The 16,845-nt window shown below is 36.3% G+C and overlaps 1 protein-coding gene across 1 annotated transcript; it reads left to right on the top strand.

Moving 5' to 3' along the window:
- Positions 1-3,216: 3,216 nt before the first annotated feature.
- On the top strand, positions 3,217-4,269 carry LOC105094871 (olfactory receptor 2A12). Its single transcript, XM_010986965.3, has one exon. It carries the CDS (start codon positions 3,217-3,219, stop codon positions 4,141-4,143), a length of 927 nt encoding a protein of 308 aa, XP_010985267.2. The 3' UTR covers positions 4,144-4,269.
- Positions 4,270-16,845: the final 12,576 nt, after the last annotated feature.

The following is a 16,845-nucleotide window of genomic DNA, read 5'->3' as shown; positions in this document are numbered from 1 at the left end:
GAGAGAGAGAGAGTTTGCATGTTTGTACTTATGTTTAGGTAGTTTAGGTGTGGCTCTTGTAAGTGTTTTGTAACTTGATTTTTTTTTCTTCTAATGTGTTTAACTCCTTTAGTGTCTTACATTTACATATAATGTGAGAGTTGACATATATACACTTATTAATACAGCTTGATTTGTATATTCTGTTTATCAAAAAATTTATTTGCTTCTTTATTTCTCCTTTTTCGCCTTCTGCCTGCTGTTGGATTAGTAATGCTGTTAGTTTCTTTTTATGTATCTTGTAATTTGGGGAACCATATATTTTATGTCTATTTTTTATGATTTCCCTGAATTGATAATATCCAAGTTTAATTGATTCTTACAGATTTAAAATGACTTAGGGCTTCAGTTCTCATCAATAATATTAGCACTCTACCTATCTAACACGCCTTTCTCCATTTACTCATTATTTTTAAAAGACTTAATTTCCCCCTTTTAAAATACCAAAATAATTATTTCATAATCTTTAGGTTATAAAATTTATTAGTGTATTTTTTCAAATTATACATCAATATTATTTATATATACATATTTGAGTTACTTGTGGGTTGCCTTTTATTATTATTGAGGAATATTCTTTAATAGTATACTGAGGATCTCTAGGTCTGCAATACTTTCTTATTTGCACATCAATAAAGTTTTACTTTTATCTCACTCATTCAAGTTAATTCTTGAAGACATAAAATTTTAGAATGACAGCTGACCCCCTCTTGGCACACTGAAGACAGCAGCTTATTGTCTCTAGATCTTTTGCTGTTGATAAGAAATCATGTTCAGTTGAATTGTTGTTCCTATGTATGTAATTATTTTTACCCTTGCTAACTTTTAATATTTCCTCTTAATCTTGAAAAAAGTACATTATAAAAGTCTAGCAAAAACTGCCTAATAGACAAATATAATTATAGCTTCTATTAAAAATCACAAAACTTATGAAACAAAAAAAACTATAATGATCCAAGAACGATAGATGTAAGAAGAATCAACTTATTTTAATCACAATTTTTTAAATTTAAGATAAAATAAATCAACGCACTTTATCAAAAAATTGAATCAACATAAAAATCTTGGAAAGAAAAACAATAATTAAAATTTTAAAATAGATGGAATAAATGGTAACTTGGTGTCAGTCACATAATAAATGTACATTTTATTTATTTTTAAATTGAAGTACAGTCAATTGCAATGTGTCTATCTCTGGTGTACAGCACAATATTCCAGTCATGCATATACATGCATATATTCATTTTCACATAAATGTGCATTTTAAATATAGTTATGAAATGCCTAAAACATGGTGAAGAGAGAAAAAGAGAAGAAATCTGAAAGGGTAATTAAGAGCCATGAGATAGGTTAGTTGACTACAATGCTGTTAGAATAGAACTTCCAGAAGTTCTAGACACAGTGAAATGTAGAGAATGGAGAAAAGACAACAGTCAGAAATAATTGTTAAGAATTTACATTCTTTAATAATTTTTTAAATTTATCTATTCTGTTTTCTGAGTATATTTTTAATCTAAAGATTTATGTCATCTTCAGTTATGAAAAAATTTTCATTTTGCTTGGGTGTACAATTATCTTATGTATTACACTTATTAGACGGAAAGAATATAATTTAAGGACTTAGGTCTGTTTTCAATTCTGAAATGTTTATGGTGAAATCTCTTCAAATACTGTTTCATTTTCTCCATTCAGTTTTTGCTCTGGAAACTTTATTATGTCTAAGTGCAGCCTCTAATCTATTATTTGTGTCTTTAAACTCCACCTTCAAAATATTATTCCTTTGTCTGTCTGTATTACAGGACGAGTGGATTCTTAATGTGACCTTCCAAAGTTCTACTTCCCTCCTTGATTCTAGGTCTGGAAATTATCCTCTTTATTGATTTTTTAAAAATTATGTGGTTATATTTCTTATTTCAAAGGTCTGTCGTTGATCTCTTTTTCTACACTGATTGTGTTTTCCTGGCTTCCTTGTTTATTTTTCTTAATTTATTAACCATTTAGTAAACATTGTGCCTTTATTAATCTAATGGAACATCTTAACCATTCTTACTTATGTTAGAGTCTTTGGAAGATAATTTTATACATTTAATTTCATCTTGAATGAATTCAGGTTTCTGCTGTTGACCTTGTTTTTCAGCATGATATTTGTGAGTTTCCAAACTGTGTTTTTTAGGCTCACATTTTGAATGAAAGACTGTTTTTACTAGTATTTTTATTTCAGGTTGATCTTTCCACCTTTTCTTTCTTCCTGTCTTGTGGTTTGGAGTTTTTATGTTCTTCATCTGCTTCCATGAGCCCCTCTTACAGAATTAGGTCCCAAACAGTGTCTCAGGCTCTGGAGATCTAATGACAGAGCCAGCACATAGTGACTTCCTGACAGACACCTTATCCAGCGGCCCAATAGCTGTGTTGTTTTTCTATTTAGTTTTGACCTTGTTTTATGAACCCAACCCAAGCCCTTAGTTTCAGTCAATCATATTGGTACCCATATCCCAAAATTTGTCTTGACGCCGTAAAAGCTGAGTTCTAGGTATGATTTTTCTGATTTCATACTTGGAAAAAATCATGTTTTTGATTAATTTCTGATACATAGAAGAATTGTCTCATTTTAAACTCTGTTATGTATTTGGGGGTATGCATTTTGCATCTTATTTCCGTATGTTTGAAGTATAGGAGAACCTAAGGACTCATTTTGAGCATAAATATTCATTTTCTTCTTAATGAAATATAAACCTATAAGGTAAGTACAATGAAAAAACTGTTCAGCATCATTAAGCTTCAGTTTCTGGGAGAAAATAGAGATTAGTGAAAACTGGTAAATGATAGAAGATCTGCCACTATCTTCTCATTAGCTTCAGCTGACTATTGCTTACAATGAATTTTAAGAAAATAAAAATCTCCCATTTTTTAAAAGAAGACAGTGATCCCAATTTTTATGCAAAATCTACTAATTTTTAAAATTGATCAAAAGGTAAACATTTTAAATATCACTAAAAAACCAATTTTCAGATCAACATCACAGGGCTATGGTCAGGATTAGAGCCATGAATTACTGATTTGTGGCCTCTGGCATAAATTCTCATTCTGTATGAGCATATAATTTCTCTTTCCTTCTCTACCCCTCAGCTCTAAAATTTTTGTCCTAAGTTCAGTATTTTACTTACCTGTCAGAAGAACATGGGAAGCAATCAGACATGGATCTCGGAAGTCATCCTGCTAGGATTCCAGGTTGACGCAGAATTTGAACTTTTCCTCTTTGGGTTCTTCTTGCTCTTCTACAGTCTCACTTTGATGGGCAACGGGGTCATCCTGGGGCTCATCTGCCTGGACTCCAGGCTGCACACCCCCATGTACTTCTTCCTCTCCAACCTGGCCATTGTTGACATAGCCTATGCCTCAAGCACTGTCCCTAAGATGCTGGCAAATCTTATAATGAGGAAGAAAACCATCTCCTTTGCTCCGTGTATACTTCAGACTTTTCCGTATTTGGCATTTGCCATCACAGAGTGTACAAGTTTGGTGGTGATGTCCAACGATTGGTACGTGGCGATCTGCCACCCCCTACATTACACTGTCATCATGAACTGGAGAGTGTGCTTGGTCCTGGCTGCCACTTGCTGGATATTCAGCTTCCTCTTGGCTCTGGTCCATATTTCTCTCATTCTGAAGCTACCCTTTTGTGGACCACAAAAAATAAACCACTTTTTCTGTCAAATCATATCCGTATTCAAGTTGGCCTGTGCCGACACCAGGCTCAATCAAACTGTCCTCTTTGTGGGCTCTGTGTTCGTGTTAGTCGGGCCCCTCTGCTTGGTGCTGGTCTCCTACACACGCATCCTGATTGCCATCCTGAGGATCCAGGCAGGTGAGGGCCGCAGAAAGGCCTTCTCCACCTGCTCCCCCCACCTCTGCGTGGTCGGGCTCTTCTTTGGCAGTGCCATCGTCATGTACATGGCCCCCAAATCCAGCCATTCTCAAGAGCAAAGGAAGATTCTATCGTTGTTCTACAGTCTTTTCAACCCTATGCTGAATCCCCTGATCTACAGTTTGAGAAATGCAGAGGTGAAAGGTGTCTTGAGGAGATTTCTGGGGAAGAAGAAATGAGGGTGAGGGAAGGTGTGGAATATCCTGAGTGCGTGAGCCTGTCCTCATGATTCTGGGTCCTGACGTCCCTCTTTGAATTTATTAATTTAACAAACCCAGTACTGTTTATCTTTAGACTTCTTATAAAATGAGAAAAGAAATACTCTTCTGGTTTGAGCCATTGATAGCAACCCTGAGTTAAACATTATGAAACAAAAAATCGCAGTCTAATCCTAGTCATGAACACAGATGCAAATATCTTAAAGAAAATACTAGTAAAACAGGTCCATAAAAATAAAATTAAATTATGATAAAGTTTTTATCCTGAAAATGCAGTAATTGTTTAACATTCAAACAATGAAAAAAAGTGTGTCACATTAGCAAATTAAAGGATACATATTAGTAGAGTGAAGAAATTTGACAAAATTCGACATCCATTCATGATAACACTCTTTACAATCTAAAGATTTACCCCCAATATAAATAAAATAATAACAAATTGACTTGATATATTTCATAATTATAATGGAATTTTACAAAATGCTACCATAAGCAATAGAACTTAAGTTTAAAGTGCTTAAAAATAAATCTAACAAAGGATGTACAAAACTATAAAGAGATAATTAGAAAAAATTATTGAGAAATTCTGGTAACTAAATACACAGACATATGATGTGAGATATGCCAGGTGCTTGGATTGGGAGACATAATATTACAAAGATTCAGTCTCTTCAAACTGATGAATATATTCAATGTAATTCTACTCAATATTCTGTGATATCTTAGAAGAATGTGTAGGTATCTGCAGGACTTGACAGGCTGATTCTAAATTGTAAATAGCAAAGGCTAGCCCAAGCACCATTAAAAAAGGATGAAATGCTAAGTGGGAGGATTTCACAACAAAATGTACCATGAAGTGCAAATAAGCAAAGCAGTGTGGTCTTCATCCAGGAATTGGCCAATAAACAAACTGAACAGAATACAAAGCACAGAAGCAGATTCTGTCATTCTAAACACTTGCTGTATGAGAGATATGGCACCGCAGATCCCCGGGAGAGGAAGGGATTTGCAGAAAATGGTTCTGGCAGAAATCAGTAAGCATGAATGCAGAAAGCTCATTCTTGATGTTCTCAAGGTCTAAATGTCAAAGGCAAAACTATAAAGCTTTAGAAGACTTTAAGGGGAAGGATTTTTAAATTAATATGCAAAATTATTAGCCAGCAGAGTAAACATTGATAAATTTGACTAGATTGGACTTAAGAAAGTCTATTAATAAAGAGCATTAAAAAAGACTGAAAAAGACGAGAATCCTCTTCTACTAGATCTTCTAAGTTATCAGATTTCAAACATCACCTCTTCAAAGAGAGCGTATTTCAGAGAGTCTCATTTGTCTTGATTAGGTGACTTTCTACCATATCACTCAAGCGTATCTTTTTCAGGGTATTATTAATCTGAAGTTATCTTTCTTTGTATTTCTTCATAACTTCTCAGTTTACTATCTCTAACACAGAAGATCACTGTATGCTTCCTCAGAGCTGTGTCCATAGCACTCAGAGCAGAACTAGGCACAGACAAGGCCCTCAGGGAATCTCTGTTGACAAACTGACCAACAGGCATCCCCAGGAAAGGGTAAACACACCCACCGTCTCCCACAGTCCTCTTGAAACCATGGAGCAGAGAAGTTAGAGGGGACACAGATACATTTTTATGGTCTTTTTAAAATTTGCACTTTACTCATAAAAACATCAAGGAATAGAGACTTTGAATAATTTACCCATGATCATTGAGACAGTGTATGAAAAGGTTAGAGCTAAAACACAGGCAGTCTAACTTCAGACCCTGTAATAATGCTATGCTTAACCCTGTGTGCAAGTGTAGTTCACATTAAGGATCCAATGATTCCAGACAAAACACAGACATGTCTCTCCTCCAACCTTAAGAGAGTCATCAAAGTCACCAAAGGAGGATAAAGGCAAGATAAGAGTTGAAAGAAAATGAGATATTTAATTCCCCAAACAGTTTACAAAATAAATTTAAATAATCAAAGCACCATGAAAAATATTGGGGGGGGGGGGTTGGGGGGTAGAAGGTGGCAATATGGTTGATGAACCATTTTCAGATATTTGGTCAGAGAATTTTTCTGACAGAACAATACTTAAAATTGATAAAGAAGCAAAGAAATGTTTCCTTTTTATCAGGAAAGAAAATGTTTTCCTGAACTGTTTTCTCTCAGTAAATTTCCCCCTGTATTCCATTTACCAAATAGGGACAAATGGCCATCTCTGAACTAGTTACTGAAAAAGAGGATGAAGCTGACAGCTTGATTTCGATCAGTTCCCTGTGAGTGAGGCCCCTTTCTCTGATAACTTTACCACTTAATACCTGGAGGAAATCAGTAGTAGGTCAGCAAAGAAGGGGCTAATTACTATATATATATAGTGTGGCAGACAACCCATATATATAGTGGGTTTTCTGCCCTATAAAATATATTATAGGGCAGAAAACCCACAATATCTGCCAAATGGCTTAAGTTCTGAAGCAAATCTTCTTAAATCTTGAGAATGAAATTGAAGTGTGCTAATTTTCTCATCCTTCAGTTCTAGGGGTCTAGCTGATACTGTCTCAAAATAATGCATTATGTTTAAAACCTAATGGCTACAACCTCTAAATACAATGAAAAATTATATCAAGGAACTTGCATTAAGAATTTATTCAGTTAAAAAGGATTCTGAAGTAGATAAAGTATTTAAGTATACTAAATATATTTAGTACATAGTAGATACTTTTCCTTCTGCTACATAGAAATGCTTATATATGTACACCTGTATATACATAAAAATAGCATGAGGAATATGAATCAATTTTTATAAAAAATATTTATCATTATCTATTTATCTTTTTAGCCTTATAGTTCTCTGAGTGCAAAGAGGTATGTAGGGTTCCACTAACCAAGTGTGTGGGCGATATGGGTGTAATTTGCTGGATTGCTTAACTTAATTTCATGCTGAGGAAATATTCCCTTTACACAAAAAATAACAGCTAAAATACTTTCCTAAAATATCCTGTGATTACGTTTTTGTTAAATAATTTGTCCATCTGTCCTATTAGCCTGGAACCTGTATATATTCATGAAGAAATCTCTGGAATATTAATCATAAGAAGCAGTTCAGGTGATTCAATTTGGAATACTTTTAGATTTTTTCCTTACTATTTTTTAGAATTGCTTTATTTTGTATTACCGAGCTTACGCCCTTTTTACAATGAAAACATTCCATTATTTCCCTAAAAGTGGGTGGAGAGAGAGGATGGTAAAGAACGGAGGAGACTTTAAAGAAGGTACCATGAGTGCAGCTCTCCTGTTTAGCCCTAGGATGTGAGTCAGAGGACTGCAGATTTTGTCTGTTGACCAATGGGATCCCTTTTAAAGGCTTACAGCTGCAAGTAATAAAGGTGGTGTTAACTGATTGCCTACTTTTCCCCTCTGCTTGGATTCTTTGTGCCTGTGGATAAGGCTTTCTCCACCTTTCAAACCTCCTCAGCCACGTCAGTGATATATTCTTCTCTTCTTTCTGGACTGGTTGCTTTCTAGCTATCCCATCTGCCTTTACCCTGCCTTGCGCTCCTTAGCATGTTAATCTCATATCTTTCTCTTTCTTGGTTTACTCCCTTGTTTTGGTGGAACACATCCTACAATAGCTTCCTATAGTTAAAAAGGTGTACTGTGACAGAAGTTACAGTAAAAAGAGTCATCAACATTTCTAATTTCTTATCATTGTTTATAACATTTATCTTTTTCAGAAATGACATTGAAATTCTATGTGCTAAGGGAACTTTAAAAAAAATAAGAAAAGACTCAATTCTGTGTAGGAAGAATTTCTGTCTCAGAGATGGCAAAATATTAAAATGATATTTAGGTGCAGCTGTAGGTATTTGTGATCTGCAAACTCTCTTATCTCTAAATTGAATTTCATTTAATAATTGTCCATCATTAATGATGGAGCCAAATGTGCTTTGTAATATTCTTACTAAATATAAAATGTTGATCAATATAAATGTTAAGTAGACTCAAGAAGTCTAAGACTTTCCAGAGTAAATGGTTTTGTTCTAGCCAATTCAAAGATTAAAAGCAAAAAAAAAAAAAAAATGGAGAGGGATCGTGACACCCCTTTGTATCTACAAAGCTGTGTTAATTGTCACCATATTATCATCATCAAAAGAAATAAAAGTGGTAATTATGAATGAACTTTTACCAAATTGTTATCCTTTGTTCTATCTGATTATTGGTGAGTAAAACTTATTTTTCTATAATAATCAAGTTTTGTTTGTAAAATACAAGAAATATGAACAATAAAAATATTAAAAAGTAAAAAAAAAAATTAAGCACAGCCTTGAAGGATGCTCTGAATGCTTTTAGTCTACCACAGAAGGGAGTCCAACTTGGTTTTAGATAGTTGAATGGTCACCATGAGTGCTTTGAAGGATTGGCATTATGTTTGGAGTCAAATGGGTAATTCCTTGAAATAAGGAATAAGAATTTCAAGAGTGGGAGTATTGGGGAGCAGGACTTGAATGAAATAGAGAATGTGTGTTGTAGAGTAGGAAGGTAAGTGGAGTGAGGCTCTATTGGACACACAGATTACAAAGAGAAAATAACTAACCATGATTTACCTCATCTTAAAATGCTTATTCTGCTCTCCAATACATTAAATATATCCTTTTATCTAGATGAGCTCCTTCCAACACAGTTTAAGAACTAAGACTCTCTAGAGCACTAGATTGAGATGGACTCTTAAAAAGTTAGAACTAAAAGGACTTTCCAATCATCAAACATTATCACTTAGTGCACAAGATAGAGACAGGAAGACAGATCAAGAGAAAGATGTTCATTTCAACTGTAGGGCTTAACCCACAATGAAGAAAAATATAGCTCTTACATCTAATGATGTTTGAAAAGGAGAGCAAACTAAAACAAGGTGAGGTGTATCTAAACTGCCAAATCAAAAGTATCTGAAAGTGAAAAATGGGTGGTGATTATTTGGCAACAACATTTTCTCCACTGGGAGATACCTGTTTTCCTGAGATGATGTCTTAACGGGGTCCATGGGGCCCCTCCCATGACAGATCAAGAAATATGGCCTCTCCTCTACAAACAGGAGAATTTAGAGAATAGAGCCAAGTTAAGACTGATAAAAATAAGTATTGAGAGAAGTTAATATATGACACAGTCTTGAATTTTCTATTTTCTGTTTCAAGGGCTTATATAGTTTAAAGACATCCTGGCCTTACCCAATCTCAAGCAAACGCAAACACACACACACAGATCCCCCCAAAATGTACGCACTATTCCCATGGGATACTGAAAGACCTAAAGGAATAAGCATGTGAGATGCACCCATTGGTTCACCTACAGATAGGAAAGCAGCAAACACTTTAAATCTCTCTGGGGAGGATGTGAGCAGAGGTGATAACACATGTTTCTGTCCTCTGAGTCACTATTTGTGTCTGCAGGGAGGAGGTTGGGTTCAAGTGATGCAGAAGAAGCCCTCACTTGCCGAAGCAAGTCCATCACAAGTTCTGTACTGAGAGCTGTGTGTCTGGGCTTCATCTCTGATGAGGCCCCCGTGGAGAAGCATCAGCCCCAGTCCTCCATCTGCGTGAGGCTTCTCCTCAGACCCAGGCCATGTTGAGAAGAACACTGGTTCTACCACTGTGAGTAAGAGGGTTCATTAGTCCCTAGAAGGGTTTGCAGGTGGAAACAGGAAAGGCGGAGTGAATGAAACCACTGGCCCCAGGTACTAGGGACTTAAAGCCTCCCCTATGTCCTAAGCTTATCTTCAGACTATGATCCTGAGGGTATTTCTAGGAACCTCTACCTATCGTGACCTTCATGCCTCTGATCCTCCAGGATCCTCGTCCGTGTCCCCTTCATCATCCTCCTGTGTCAGCTCTTGGCTTTGTCATGACTGTATCAGAGAAGAGGAGTCAGCTATCCACCCACATAGGACAGGGTCTGGCTAAAGGGCTACAAAGAACTTCAGGGACCACATGGCCCAGGTGCCTCATCTACAGATAAAAAATGGTGAAGACAGAGGTAAGAGGTTTGCTTCCCCAGCATCTGTTGGCATACAAACTCTCCTTTTGTTTTTTATTTGAGCAGAGGAATATTATGATTCTGTAACATGCTTCCTTATGATACTGGATCCAGAATTTATTCTCCAATGATGGCTTTCCAATCTCTAATAATACATCTTAAAACACTTAGTAAGTTGCTTATGTAAGTTAACTCATTTGACTTTTCAAATGTCCCATGAGGTAAGGCTTATTATCCACTGCAGTTTGTAGCTGGGGTGGGGGAGACAACTGAGGAATGGAGAGACACAGAGAAGTCACGAAACCAGCCTGCACCAAAGCCAGGGTTTGAACCCAGGAAGTCGGGATCAGATTCCATGTTTCTTAATTTTTCACACAATGCTATATATGAGGATCAAGCTGAGTATTGAAGTAACTAATGGAGGTGGAGAACAATTTCTGAGTAAGTGTGAAAACTGGACAAATCTGTACTCCCCCAGCGTTTTGACTTTGACAGCCCCAGGGTTCTCTCTCTGAGTGACAGTAGAAAGTTTTAATTTAGGTCAGTGCGAAATATCCTCAACATGGCTCCTTTCTTCTCGTAAGACTTACTTTCTTTCATGTTGATATGTTTGGCATAACAGAATGGCCATTTAAATATTAAAACCTATATTTTCTTCTTCAATCCAAGAGGATTGAGGTCACTTTAAAGGACTCTTCTATTTCTTAACATTCATTTTTAAAGTTAATTTTAAGAATCAGTATATAAAAACATTAATAGAAATGAGAGTAAAGTGATGTCTTTTCTATTTAAGCTCAAAAATAACCAAAAAGAGACAAGATAAATGTGAAAGAGTTTACAATACCATGATTTTGTTCAATCTCTAATCCCAGTGATTTATGTTCTTCCTGGAATTGTGGTCCCTTTAGTACAATTAGTAAGAACTAACATTTATTTAACTCCGACTGTGTTCCAGTTTAGTGATATTTATTCTTCACTTTAGCCTTTTAGACTCGATTGTAACCATTTTCCAGATGAAAAGAATGAGGGTGAGACTCAGTGACTCAAGTTCACATGGTTCACCTGCCCAGTTGAGATGGGAGTGATGCCCTGACCAGCACTGTTGACCCTGCAGTTTTAATCCTTCTTCAAGGATCTTGTTCTTTTCAGTCCCTGCTCATTTTCCTGCTGTGGGAAAGCGGAGCAGTATGTCCATGAAACGTTTCCTCTCACTCTGTGCACTGACGACCTTTCTTTAAGGTGTAGCAGGGTGGACACTTAAAGACCTCTTCATTACAGGTGTTTGTCTCTTCATTGTATCTGTCACAGGCTTTTTCTCAGGTGAAAAAAAAGAATCTATCTTCTTGAACTGCGAAATTCAAATATAAAGCCATGCCAATATTTAAAAGGAGAAACATGCTTTCACCTCATGCTGTATTTTTCTGCTATCTTCATTGTCAAAAATGAGCTGATCCATATGATTGTGCATTGATAGCCACCACTGTAGAGCTGTCTCCTCATGACCTTCCTACCAACCTGTCAAAAGTGCAGGTGACATCCGGGGTTACCTATGGTTTGTCTGGAGTTCACACCTGATGAAAGGAGTCAACCCACTTGGCACTGTATTTGCTTCCTTATTTATTGCTGCCATTTGGAAATAGGTTTTTCTTGGCTAATGGTTTCTTTCAAAAGAAACCATTTTGAACTTTGATTAGTCAAATGATTCTAGGCATTTGGTAAAGGAAGGCTAATGTTGTGCATGTGGTACAGCTGAAGCATCCACATGCTTGCTATCCTAGATCCCTGCACCGGGTGCAGTAGGAACACAGGTGCTCACATCACCGCTGAGCACCCTGGGCTCTTCCTTGGCTGCTGTCCCAGGATCCATCGCAGGCTCACGCAGGCCTCCTTGGTCCAGGTCCCAACTCAGTCTGCTTGTCTTTCCCCTTCCAGCTCTCACCCACACTTCCCCTCCTGGAGGTCTCCTATGACTCCTTCAAACACTCTCCTTGAAAAGAAATTTAGTCTTTCCACTTCCTCTGTCTTTATAGCTCTAAAGAAATGCTAAGGAGACTTTTCCTGAATTAATTTTCTAATTTTCTGTTATTTTATTCTTTGCTTCCTTAATGACAGAATGTGCTTATTCAAAATGAGACTTAAAAATTCACAAAATATCCATCCCCTTGACATCCCAGGGATTAAGAACTCTCTAAGCCAACCTTTCAGCTTGCTTCAGAGGGACTAATTAACATAATACTTGGTGTATCCCCAAAGTGCCATATTCCATTCTGTCATTGGATTTGTATTGTCCAGAAAAGTGGACAATTTCCCATTTTGTATCTGCTCTTTGGATCAATCCAGTCAGCAGTATGTATCCATTAATTTTGTTCTGTTTACATGAATTTATACATAAATCAATTAATAAGAATGACTAAAAGTATACCTGTCAGCTCAAATAAAATCAATTCAGTAACATTTCAGTGACTTGGTAAGATATTTTACTGAGTACAATTTGCTGACATTTTGGGAGCTCCAGTCAAGTGTTCACTCAAGACCTTGGAACTTAGTGTAAGAGGCCACCTGCTTGTAAGAGGAACACCAAGTCCACGTAGGCATAGACACAGATGTGCACGTGCAGGAGGGCAAACGCCTCTGAAATGTGCAGTCTCATGGCACTCTGATCAGGTGTGTCTACCCGTGAGCACACTGGTAACCCCAGGAATATAAATAAAGGGAATTCACAGAGGCAAATGCTGGCTGGGGTATCTGGGGAAAGAGGAAGTTTTCGTGAGCTGACCTTGGATACGTGATCCCTCTATCAAACAGGCTGATTCTAAGTGACTTATTCTAAGTAATTGATGCAAAGATTTCTGGACTAGATGACAGTCAAATTCCTTGTCACTTCTGACTCTGAATTTATAGGTACTTGTTTTATTATTTTCAGTGTTTTGGTTTTTTAACCTGAAATCCCCAGAAGCTACTTTATAGGTAAGAAAAGTGAAGGGCACTGAGAGGTACTTGTCTGCATGACAAAGGTCACGTTGACCTGTGCAGCATCAGAGCTTGGCTTTGCTTGTCCTCCTCCTCACATTTTGGTGAATGTTGCACTGATTTTCAACCTGATTTAAGATCTTTTTTTCTCATTAGGCAACAGAAAATCTTGATCTTTTTCTCTATTTGGACAGAAAAAATTTCTAAAGAAAAACGAGATTGAGGTTTTTAATTTCCCCTTTCCTGTCAAAAGTTAACTATTGTCATAGTGCAATCACTTATTTCTCCCATTTGAAACTCTAAGAAAATCTACTTAAACTTGAGATTTCTGTTAAACTTGGTATTACTCAGGATTGAGCAAGAATAATATGCAACTTTAGTTCTATTTTACATACTGGATTTTTCCAAAATGGAAATGTCTTATTTTCCCCCTGCACAAGGCATAGTGTTTATTAAAAAGCAAACAAACAATAAGCTAACGATGTACACAAAAGGAAGACCCTGCGTAATCCTGCTCTCGGAGTTAATCAGTATAAGCACTTTGATGCTTAACTTACAGGATTTTCTCACATATTTGTAAATAGGCCCCCAGACACAAGTATAGATGTGTTTATATTGTAAAATATAAATTGAAACATATTATATACACACTCTTTGACTTACATATAACATTTTTCATTTCACCATATAAAGATCCATATTATCCTTTTAAATGGTGATGCATAATATTCCATGTTCTAAAAACTAGCCGGATATTTTATCCATCTCCAATTCATAAGCTGTATATCAATTCCAAACTTTCAAAAGTATAGCAGGATCACAATGAATATTTACAACCTCTTGGTCATTATGGTTTGGATACATTGGATTTTTTTCTGTTCCCAAGACTCACCAAGTCCTTCCTGCCCAGGACTCCGTCTCTTCTGTTCTCCTGTGCACGGAGCAGCCTGGTTTGGCTGCTGTTAGGGTGGACTACCCTTCATCATTCAGATTTCACCCTTGTGTCTCCTATTTAGGGAGACTTTTCCTGACAGTCCCATCTAAAGGAGCCCCTTCAAACCAGGTCAGTTTCCCTCATTTATTTTTCTGTTTGTTTCCTCCACACTACTTTTTGATGTGAACAAGTATATTATTATTTATTTTTACACCTGGTATTTTACAGGTATAATTAAGCATAACTTCATCTTGCTCCAAGTCTGAAAAAATATATTGAGAAATAGACGCAGAAATCAGGTAGAAGTTAAAAGTATATTTTATTAGTGAGGCTTATTGAGAAAATATGGTTTCTCTCGTTAACAAAATTTAAAACAAATCCCAACCATTAGCCGACCCCACCCCCAAATGGGACAGAACATACTCCTGTAGGATTTAACCTGAAGGGTAGAAATGTATATGACAAAAAAGGAGAGCAGAGAAGGGGCATCTGGCATCCTCAGCTCCTTGTTCCTGTCTCACAAGTCATATAAGTCAGAGGAAAGAGAGGGGCAGGTAACACAAGGTGATTCCATCCAGGTTAGAGAGGTTTCTCCACTAAATGGACATGTGAGGTTAGAGGAGGATATATCACCCTGCTCTTCATTGTCTCCTGGTGGAATATTCCACCTCATCCACTGCTCTTCCTCCAGAGCTTAGATCGGAGGCTGGAACAGGTGTTGCACTCAAGGAATATGTGTTAAGGAATTGTTGATACATAAATTCAAATGGTATAAAATTATTCACATATTGATTTAGCAAAAGCTAAAATTGGTACTACGCAGTATTGGTGATATTGTGGTACAGAGGCGTAATTCTTATACCCTGTCAGAGGGAGAAATTGGTACCAATATTCTACACTGAGGTTGGTAACAGGTATCAAAAGTTTTGACAGGTATCTATCTTTAGTATCGGCCGTATCACTTTTAGAACATGTCCTAAAACAATAACCATGCGTATAGATAGCACTTCAGTTTAAAAGGTTATTATTGTCAGTGCTACTAAACATAAAGGAAATAAGAATTTCCAACAATAGGAAATTAAATAAATTGAGATATAATAGAATATTTTGCTAATTTAAAATAAGATCTGTAAAGTATTGATTTAATATATAAAAATCATTATCATATATTAAATGAAAGTGGTAGGTTTAAGACACTATAATAAAATCCCAATTTTAAAATATGAATTAGGGATCTAAAGTTTTCTGAAAGAAAACACCAAAATTGTTTCTTAAATATTCTTTTGAATTTGAAACTTTAACCTAATTAAAACATGATAGTTCAGGTTGTTTCTGGGAAAAAAAAATATGAGGAAAGTTAGAGACAGCACCTGGTTATGTGGTTTCTCCAAGTGATGTGATGTTTCCATCCATCCCTTTCATGACCAGTCCCCCTCTGGATAGTCTCAGGCACCTCCTAGGAGGACCTCCCAAGGGAGAACTAACCAACTGATGCTCTAGTTGATCTCACTCCCTGTAACCTCCTCACAAGCCATCAGGACAGCAGTAGGTGGTCAGCTGGAAACAGGCGATAAGGAAGGACTTCAGGGAATTTGATGGCATTGGGAGATGTCATAGCTGGGAAGATGTCATGATGACAAAAGATGCTGTCACAGCAGAACATATGATTAGCTGTGAGATTTGTCTCTATATAAAATTAAAAAGACAGAAAACCCTCAAACCAAAAAAAAAAAAATTAGAGTATGGTTGTCATCTTTAAATATATCCACTCTTAATGTAAATTCATTTTCCCCGTTTGAATTGCAATCTTGAAAAGGCTGCAGAAATATTATGATATTTAACTGCATTTAAGACAAGTATACCCATGTGTTCCACGCATATAGCCAAGAATTCTTTCATTTATGCCTAAACTTCAGTATCCAGTGCTGATGAAGAAGCAAATAAAACTCTCAGGATAAAACTACAACATCGGAGATGCAAATGAGGCACCAGAATACATTACAAGGGAGTGTTAGTCAGCTTCTGAAAATAAGGGGCTTACAAAGTTATAAATCCACTGCAAAATTGAGAAGTTATTTCGAAGAGAATTTCAAAACTCCAATAAATGGGTAGAAAAGCATGTGAGAAATTGAGTGGGTACATAAGCAACATATAAAGAACAGAGGATCCTCATCACTTCATATCTTGGACCAAGAAGTCAAGCAAGCCTAGAAAATGACACTACCTCCTACTGCATGTGGTTTGTCAAGGTCATCCCTCTTCTAACTACATTAAAAATCAAGACTAATACTCTTTTTTTACTGAAGTGTAGTCAGTTACAATGTGTCGATTTCTGGTATCCAAGCACAATGTCCCAAGGTCTAATACTCTTGAAGGGAAACCAAGAAACTTGATTTCTTCCAAACAACTTAAGTATGCACATGTGTGTATGCTATTAGGTAGGCTATATAGTAATAAATCCTATAATGTTATCTTAAAATATATTTTATCTATAATAAGTTCTAAGATTCTAATGTCCATTTGATACAAAGGGAAATTTTTGATAATTTGTATGAGCAAACCTATTTAGTTTAAACAATACAACTAAAAATAAACTATAGAAAATCCGTCCAAAGTAATACATTTGTAAATGTCAATTTGTAACATTCAGTAAATATTTTGTGTCTTCATTGCCCTACATCTCTGACCTTCCAGTCGTGGACGTGGACTTGCCTGTCTGCCCAGGAGC

Source organism: Camelus dromedarius, chromosome 7 (genome assembly GCF_036321535.1).
Source record: "Camelus dromedarius isolate mCamDro1 chromosome 7, mCamDro1.pat, whole genome shotgun sequence".
Taxonomy (NCBI): domain Eukaryota; kingdom Metazoa; phylum Chordata; class Mammalia; order Artiodactyla; family Camelidae; genus Camelus; species Camelus dromedarius.
This window is presented reverse-complemented; position numbering and strand designations above follow the sequence as displayed.